At 38.1% G+C, this 9,805-nt stretch overlaps 1 protein-coding gene across 10 annotated transcripts in view; it reads right to left on the bottom strand.

The window, feature by feature from the left end:
* Positions 1 to 7,700: 7,700 nt before the first annotated feature.
* Positions 7,701 to 9,805, bottom strand: part of LOC134820583 (uncharacterized) — an 86,137-nt gene continuing 84,032 nt past the window's right edge. For all 10 annotated transcript variants that reach the window (XM_063831043.1, XM_063831039.1, XM_063831040.1 and 7 more), the window contains 4 exons: positions 9,575 to 9,775; positions 9,214 to 9,286; positions 8,569 to 9,041; positions 7,701 to 8,398 (listed from right to left, as the gene is read on the bottom strand). In XM_063831043.1, coding sequence (XP_063687113.1) covers positions 8,186 to 8,398; positions 8,569 to 9,041; positions 9,214 to 9,286; positions 9,575 to 9,775 — 960 coding nt within the window. In that variant the 3' untranslated portion in view covers positions 7,701 to 8,185. The remainder of the gene's footprint in view (positions 8,399 to 8,568; positions 9,042 to 9,213; positions 9,287 to 9,574; positions 9,776 to 9,805) is intronic.

Raw genomic sequence — 9,805 nt, 5'->3', positions numbered from 1 at the left:
CCCATGTACACACCCTTGAAACAAAAATGTCAAAACTAGATGCTGACATAGACACCATTAAAAATCTCTTGTTAAATCCTGCCACTCTTCATGGATTAAGTTTGACCGCAGGAAACTGTTCCATATCACCAACCCTTTCACCAGTTAATAGTAACCATGAAACTGGTGGCTCTAATGGTGTTGTCGAAAATCCCTGGCGTGACAGCAGCAGAGTAGAAAAACTGAGGCATCCAGCTTCAGTAATAGTCTCTGAAGGGGGAGAAAAAGTTCCATTATCTGACCTTAAAACTATTATCACAGAAAATAACATTTTTGTAGATAATACCTTCGAAAACAAGAAAGGTGAGACAGTTATCACCACATCTAGTCAAGCTGATCGAACAAAGCTAGTTCAATCTATCTCCAAAAAATTTCCCAAATCTGATCTCAAGCAACCTATAACCAAATTGCCTACGATATCCATTTCCGGGATTAGAGATGAAATCACAACCGATGATCTCTTTGAAACCATTATGAAACTTTACCCTGACATCAAGTCCCTCATTGATTCTGGTGAAACATTCTCTGTACTCTCAGTCCGCAAACAACGAAATTATCAAACAGAAAAACCACTGTTTCAAGCTTCTGTTAGAGTGAGCAATGCCATAAGGAAGCTAATCGAAAATCGTGACAATTTCCTATCGATAGGTTTGTACCGCTGCAAGGTGAATGATCACTTTTACATCAATCGATGTAATAAATGCCAAAAGTTTGGTCATTACTCAGCCCAGTGCCAAGCATCTAACCATGTCTGTGCTAATTGCACTGAAGATCATGAAACTAACTCATGTACAAATAAAGACACACATTCCTTTCAACCCTCCTGTGCTAACTGTAAAAATTCTAATAGAACTGATGAACAGTACACACACTCAGCCACAGATAGATCATGCCCAGCCTATATCTCTGAACAGCACAAGCTTAAGCATTCAATCTCATATTACACCCAAAAAAACTGGTGAAGAACAAGACTGGAGTTAAGAGCCTTAGTATGAAATGTGCAAGCTGGAATGTTCGCTCTCTAAACAACAAAGTTGACCATGTTATGAACTTTTTAGAAGATAACAACATATCTATTTTCTTTGTTACAGAAACATGGCTAACTGATGAGAACAACAACACCACTGCAATAATAAAAAACTATGGCTATAAACTTTACCAAGTGTATCGCAAAGACAAATCAGGTGGAGGTGTTGCCATAATCTACAAATCATGTGTTCGTCTAATCAAAGTTTTTGCCAACAATGACGGATCATTTGAGGCAATTAACGCAAAACTGAAACTCGTTGATGGGTCTGTCGTCTTCTGCTCCTGTGTCTACCGTCCACCTGGGTCCTTGGGAAATTTCCTCTCTGATTTTGAAGATTTCCTGGCGGATGCATTCTCAAAATACAAGCATTTCTTGCTATGCGGAGATGTTAATATGCACCTAGACAGAATCTCTGCCCATGTGAGCGAGTGGAGCACCATACTATCATCTTTTGGGCTTCATCAACTTGTCTACTCACCAACACATAAAAAAGGTCACATCCTTGATCCTGTTATTTCTTCGCACAAAGTAGTAGATCAAACTTCTGTTGAGGTAATGCAAAACATGGCCAAAAGCTTCCCATCCTGTGACCACTATCCGATTATATTTCAGCTTCATAAGCCTCCTGACATCGACAAATGTGAGAAAGTCATACGCTTTAGAAAGATCAGAGACATAGATCAGGAACAATTTAAAGGTGATTTATCTGTTGCTCTATCTGAGTTGGTTTTTGAAGAAAAGAGCTTCTCTGATGTTGTGACTCAATTTAACAATGGGTGTCAACATATACTAAATGTACATGCTCCAGAATATTCCAAAACCATCAAAGACATTCCCACTGCTCCCTGGTTTGATGGCGAATACAAAGTTGCAAGAGCCGACAGAAGAAAGGCTGAGAAAGCCTGGAAAAAGTCAAGTCTTGACATTGATCATGATATCTTTGTTCATTTGCGAGAGCACTGTTCAGAGCTGACTCTCAAAAAGAAAAAACTGTTTTTCTCTAATACTTTCCAAAAATACAAACACTCACAAAAGAGCCTTTACAAATTTGTAGACACTTTCCTGGATAAAGAAAAGAACCTCACTTTACCATCTTCAGAAAATCTTCAGGAAACTGTAAATGCCTTTAACCAGTATTTTACTGAAAAAATTGAGAAAATCCGAACATCATTTCCCAACACTACTGTGACTAATAGTTCTCCAAACTTCAATGGCCAGGCATTATCTGAATTTAGAAAAGCTACTATTTTTGAAGTAAGAGAATTGATCAAAGAATCTGGCATCAAAACCTCATCGATTGATCCACTACCTAAAGAACTCTTGTCAGAGCACCTTGAGCTAATCCTCCCTACCCTTTGTGATATTATCAACATTTCTCTTTCAACTGGAAGTATGGAGGGAATCAAACTAGCACATCTCACTCCCCTAATTAAAGGAGATTCCCTAGACACTGAGAACTTAAAGAATTATAGACCCATCTCTAATCTTACATTCATCGGTAAACTCATTGAGCGCTTTGTATTAAAATGCCTCAATGAACATCTAGCCAAGAATAATCTCAACATCGACCACCAGTCTGGTTACAAAAAGCATCACAGCACAGAAACACTCCTCATTACCATAGTCAATGACCTCCTCATAGCCACTAATGAAAACACAGCAACAGTTGTAATGCTTTTAGACCTGAGTGCTGCATTCGACACAGTTGACCATATCAAACTGATCAATATATTGAAGTGTGAGATTGGGATTTTGGGAACAGCCTTGAAATGGTTCACCAGCTTCATCCGTGGTCGTTGTCAAAAAGTCAAGATAGGTGACCTAGAATCTGAAGAAATTGTAATAAAGTTTGGTGTCCCACAGGGCTCTGTCCATGGCCCTGTGTTGTTCAATATCTACATCCGCTCAATTTACTCTTCTGTAAAATCAAAGCAATTTCTGATCCATGGCTATGCTGATGATCACCAGATCTACAAGTCATTTTCATCCGCTACAGAATATCAAGTCCTCAGCGAAGACCTGCCCTCCTGTTTTAGAGAAATCGAGACCTGGATGACGAATCACTTCCTTCTTCTGAATCCAACTAAAACTGAAATTATAGTTTTTGGTTCAAAACGTTTATTGTCAGAATTAGAAATTGGTGGTGTCTTCCTAAAATCTTCTGTCTGTATAAGACTTGTTAACGTTACCAAAAACCTTGGCTTTACATTGGATTCCTCTCTGACTCTAAATCCTCAGATAAAGAAGCTTAAAGCTGCAAACTGCCACAAGATGCGGAATATTGCAAAGATGAAACCATTCCTCTCTGAAGATCAAATGCAAATCATCGTACAATCTCTTGTTATTAGTTCGCTTGACTACTGCAATGCACTTTACTATGGTACTAATCATTCTGTTTTGAAACAGCTACAATCTCTGCAAAACAGAGCATGTCGCTTAGAGGAGAGAAGAAGTTGAGCCCTACATAAAAGAACTTCATCGGCTCAAGGTAAAAGAACGTATTGAATTTAAAATACTCCTGCTAACTTTCAAACTGCTCCATGGACTAGCACCTTCATACCTGTCAAACCTTGTCAAGCACAATCCCAGTGGTGGCAGAGATGTGTCTCTTCATTGCCCTATAAACAGTCCACCAAGAGCCTTCTCTTCATCTGCTCCAAGATTATGGAACAACCTTCCTCAAGAAATCAGGAAATGTGTAAACATCAATGACTTTAAGGGAAAACTAAAAGCTCATCTGTTTAGAAAGTCCTTTGATATGTACTGAGTAAATAATACATTATCAGAAGATTTTTAAAATCTTCATCTTATAGCAGGTCAATTTTACGCTTTAAATTAAATTATTTTAGGCTACTAATTTTTCAGGATTTTCGGGCAACATTCGAGATATTATTCTTTTCCGTGTTTCACTGTGTCTGCCAACAAAATTTTAGAGTAGGTCAGAAAAGGAGGCTCTATCCCGGGACACCAACATTTTTTGGGTTGGCACCCAGGAGAAAGCTGCCTTATTCTTTGTATTTTGTCTCAAGTATTTTAGCATCTTCTTCCACTCTGTTTATTTCACCGTCTCTAGACTTGTATGTTGCCCAGATAATTTGACATGACTGTATTGGATTTTCTGTAACATCAGTTACTGTTCTGCAGTAAGCTTTTTTAATAATTTTGTATTGTATATTGAAGTATTCAGATTGTTTGTATATTTGGAGTTATATATATTTGGAGTCTCATACATAGATTTCTTGTGGTCATCATCTATTTTTCATATGTTTTGTTAGAAAACCTGCTAACCTTTCTTGGATATCTTCTTGTTAAAGGTGTTTCTGCCTTATTTAGTCAGGATTTAACTTGTAGCTATAAACTTCCGTTTTTAATTCCAGTCCAAGGCGAGATGCACGATCTCTACTGTCATTTAGGTATCATTTACAGCTGAGCATAAGGGTTAAATTTAAATTATTTAACCTTTTGGTGCTGTATCAAAATAACATTAATTTATTATTATTATTATTATGGCATAATGGGTGGGCTCACAATTGAAGAAATAAAGTATTCAAACAATATACACATAATATCACAATGACCCTATTATATATAAAATCAAACCTTCAATGTTCAAAGATTCAGTATATTCCCCACCTGAAATAGGGGGGTTGGCTCACAATTCAAAAGTTAATAATTAGAACTCAGAAGTTAAACAGCTCAAGCTGCGCTGTGTTTTGCTGTCGAGATGTGTAGTGAAGTTGGTAGACTCGGGGCTCACAGACGTAAGCTCCTACACCACCTGGAGGTTGACCTCTGGAAGCGTTTCATCTTGCTGGAGTCGTATGATGATATTCTCCATTTGAGAGAACTTGCTAGTGACCGTGGTTATTGGACTAAAATTGTTCAATTTTATACTTGAGTACAATTCAATTTGACTTTTGGGACATATAATTTTACAAAGGATCACGTTTCGGTTCTAAATTATTTTAGGATTGTTGACATTTGTAAGATTGACATGTTTGATAATTAGTTAAACATCTAAATTGAATGAATTATAAATCATACCACATACACACTCGTATTTATATACACACTCTACTCGTACTACAAACAGACAAAAATGTCTTATGTATATTATCAATAATTCAGTCAATACATATCATAAATTTTATTACCTGGGGACCTCAGGCTATCATGTTTATAAACATAGCTATCATGTTTATAAACATAGAGATTAGGCGGAATGACAGGCTGAGCGCGGTCCAGTAAAAATTGTAATATTGGAACATGGAAACCACCACATCATAGTTAGGGTAAAATATTATTCTTAAATTTTAGCAAAAGCTGATTAATTTTTAAACAGTTGGTTATTAAAACTTTTAAATAATGTATTGTATCACGTGGTGACCCCCACTGTCGCTTCGCTATAGAGTTTCGACTATAGAGTTTCGACGATAGAGTTAATTGACGATGTCAATTCATTTCAGCTCGGCGCGGCACAGTAGCGCATCTCGCTCAGAGAAGCCTCATTGAGTGCGCGGCGCGGCACAGTAACGCATTGCGCTACAGATAGAGTTTCGACGATACAGGGGAGCCGCGCACTCGTGCGCGGCGGGTCATACAACGTATTGATTAATAAAATTAAATTTGATAAATTATTAACAATTAATGTTGATGGGAAAAATATTTATTTAAATTATTTTTCTATTTAGTGGAATGTTACTGGGCCGCGCTCAGCCTGTCATTCCGCCAAATCTTTATTTATGTTAATGAACATAATAGCCTGGGGGCTTGTAGCGCGATGCGCTACTGTGCCGCGCCGAGCTGCCATGAATTGACATCGTCAATTAACCTGGGGTCCTCAGGTAAGTGGAATGATATTTAGTAAACACGTGTGATGATGTTATGTCATAATCTTTAGCTTTACTTACTTACTTACAGTTTATGATTGGAGGACATCGCCGCTTCGACGCGCCGCGCAAACTAGCATTCTTGCTTTGCATCGAAGCAAAGCAACGATTTCAATAAGTTGACATCGTCAATAAAACAAACATCTCACCAATATAAAAGCATGCAACATCCATGCATATACTTGTCTTGATTCACGATGTCAATCCTTCGCATCTCGCCGATCTGCATCTGTGGTTGCGAGAAGCATTATTGGATGCGCGCGCGCGACCCAGTAGTGCATCGCGCTACAAATACTTGTCATGTCTTGTGTAATTGTTTCGTAGCACTTGTCTCGGGCTATTATTTTGAAAAAAAGCGGCGCGCTACTGTGAAGAAATTTGGACAAGTAACATCCGTCAAGCATATTGATATACTTACAAATATTTTTTAATTTTCAGATTCTGGCTTCGCAGGCTTATGCTCGGTTGCTCTATCCAGAGCCCTTGCGCTTGCATGCAGTGGCGGGCGCCCGCCTCTAGCTCCCGGCTTTTGAAACAAGCACGCCTGCAGCGGCGCGAAAGCACACGCAACACGGAAACACGGTTAGGTGAATATGCTCGGTAATATTGAATATTTCGATATTACCGCGTGAAGTCACGAAGTGGCGGCCGGCCAAAATGGTATACAACGTATACCAAGCGACGACGTCCAGCAAGCCTAGTATATATTAAAGTATATATATATGACAGCTCTTAGTCTTACTAATTCGCTCGCCCAAACCATGCCTACAATGAAAACTGTTGCGCGTTTCCTAACACCTAATGATTATGACCATTGTTCTAAATATAATTTAGAGTATTATTTGAGTTTTGTAGATTTAGCTTGAGACGCAATAACAAATAAATGATAAAGCAGTAATAACGATAAAGCCCGACGTCCGAGTCGTTGGCAATGCTCATGTTCACAATGACACAATATACACAAGAAACAGTGCTGTCTAGCAGGAGTTTTACTTTTAGTCCTAAATTAACACATAAACGTGTCTTTACTAACTGTATTACTGTAAGTATAACATTTATTACATGTTGATGTATAACATGTACGTAAACACAATCAGTAGCTTGCTCGAGGCAAAGAATCAATGACAAATGACTTTGATTCTCATCCAGCTACTGTGTCGTCCATAAATCTCATCAGGTTTCAATGTTATACTTATTATACTTATGGTGGAGAGCAGTCCCTACAATATCGGGTGAGCGCACTATCAATTTGAGGATACGGTAAGATTGCACGTGATTTTGCTTTAAAAAATAGTTAAGAATTGAAACGCAAGAATTTTCCAAATCATGAGAAATATAGTACAAAAATTGTAAACTGAACTTGAAGTTACATAATGAAAATCATAATTTCACGGCGAAGAACGTTTTAAATCTATATGTTCTATATGCTCTATGTGGAAAGAAATTGTCCATCGAAAGGAAAATGCTGCATGCAAATTTAAATCTAGTAATATCAGAACATACCTCAACAGAGTGCTCAATACAGTGCTAATGAGGAATTTGAAAATGAAACTGGTTTATACAGGTGGTAAACTAGAAGTTGGACTGACTTCACAGTCCGAAAGTAGAAAATAGAGACAATAAAAATAAATAAACAATTCTCCTTGTAGCTCTTTTTCTATTTAGTTCAACATTCATTAGTATTACCTAAACGGTTCAAAATCAAAACCTCAACATCAAAGTTTTTGGCAATCATTTAAAAATGGTTTGTATAACTACTATAAAAATAATTGAATCAGAGTATAATAATTAAAAAACTTCAATGAACACAGATCATTCAACACAGCAGTCAGATGTTTTTACACGATCAATTGAGAAATCACACGCACCTTCTTCTAAGTCTATACAGTTTTGCTGGCTGGTAGAAATGCATCTCTTTATCTTGCTAATATTGCTATTCGAATAAAAAACAGTAAGTCCCACTAAACTATGTCAAAGTTTTAAACAATGTTCCTGACTGCTAATGGGTTCAGATAAGGACAGGGTCCCAGATACTCCGAATATTTGTACCTATCTTGAAATCCTCTGATAAGTATTTACACACTTTATACTTGCTGATATCAGGCCACATCAACTAGTTTCTAGTAAAAGCATAGTAACTAATAAATGTTAGTTCTATCCAAACTGTGAGGACGGGTGTGAGAGGAGAGAGGAGCTCTATATGACAACAAAAACTGTTTTCTAGGAGTTACGACGACGAGCTGGTTGCCACTGACGACAGCGACGAAACGGATACAGGTCGGGCGGGGCGGGGCTGATCTTTGGGTTCACGTTCCAGACTGATGTCGTAGAACGAGGCGCAGGGAATTGTCGGCAGGCGACGACAGAAGATAAGGAGGTCGTCTTCTGTTTGGATGTGATTCTGTGGCTTTATCATCTTGAATCTTTCTAGTTCAGATATCTGAAAGATAGGACTGGTTAAATTGATTCAAGCGAGGACGTTTATTAGTTTGAACTAAAAAATTGGGAAGTAATGGAATTTATAATGTTGTTTTAATGGATCTAGAACCTAAGTAACACATACAATATAAAATATTTAGTAAATGAAAATTATACACAGTTCGCACACACCTTATTTTTGATTAAACGAAGTTTTCCAAAGTTCCATAAACCATTCCTCAGCTTGGGAGAGTTGACATTCAGGAACTCAATATCTCTGAGAATAAGAGACAGCAACGGAATCGTGCACACAGTCTTGGGCACTTTTCCCAAATACTTCCTATACTGACCAAAGTTATCGACATTAGACATGAATTCTTCAAGATCGTTCAAACTGGTCTGAGAGCTGGACTTAACGTGGTCCCAAGTTTTCTTCAGACGCATGACACTGCTATGATTGAATCCCGTCACAAAAGCGTACAAGGTATTGAAGCTGAAAAGTTGTTTGAGCTGCTTGGCGATATCTATAAGACGCTCGATCTTTACAGCACGTTGTCGTGGGTTTTCGTCGCGCAGAATCTCGGATGTGACCCAGGCGGAGATACTGTTCCAGTGATGGATCCAGTTGTCCAGATGTTGGGTCAGGAGGTGGTATTTTGGATCCTCTGGGGGAGATAAGAGATAAGATAAGAGATAAGAGGGAGAGATAAGATACGAGATAAGAGGGAGAGATAGAGTGAAGTGAAAAGTAGGAGATTTTGAAGCCATACAGAATTGAAGTGAAATTGGCACATTTTAAAGTGAAAACGAAGCCTATTTTATCAAGGCTGAACTTACTCTTTCTGCAGAAGTAGGTGAAATATTCATGGATTTCCACTTTTGACATCAGATCAAAGTCGACGCAGTGCAGCTGAAAAATATAACTATCAATGCTTGAAAAATATTAAAATGCATTTATCTTAACAAATATAGCAAGATATCAAGAAACTCAACTTTCTGTCATAGTTCAATATGACCAAGCGCCAACATAGTGCACACTAAACACTAAGAATGCATCAAGAGTCGTTTTAATCAATTAAATCAAGGGCTTTGCAGATGGCATACTGTACCTACTTGTTCGAGGATTTCGTCGCCAAAATTTGAAAATTCGAATATTTTAAAATCAATTAATTACCAATCGATTATAGTAATTACTCACATGTCTAGCAAACTGTCCGGATGTGGTCTCCATCAGCGATATCGGTTTTCTCTTCTTGTTCGACTTGGTATCCTGATTCTTGGAGTCAGAGTTGGAGCGTCTCATAGCAACTGGAGACTCAGCAGGAGAGGGGCACCCTGATCCTGGTAGAGAGCCTGACTGACGGTCCTCTTCTCTTAGAGACTCTTCCCATTCTCTTTTCTGAGGAGGGAAATTTGGTGAGGAAATCGA

Source organism: Bolinopsis microptera, chromosome 9 (genome assembly GCF_026151205.1).
Source record: "Bolinopsis microptera isolate Bmic1 chromosome 9, MBARI_Bmic_1.0, whole genome shotgun sequence".
NCBI classification, from domain to species: domain Eukaryota; kingdom Metazoa; phylum Ctenophora; class Tentaculata; order Lobata; family Bolinopsidae; genus Bolinopsis; species Bolinopsis microptera.
This window is presented reverse-complemented; position numbering and strand designations above follow the sequence as displayed.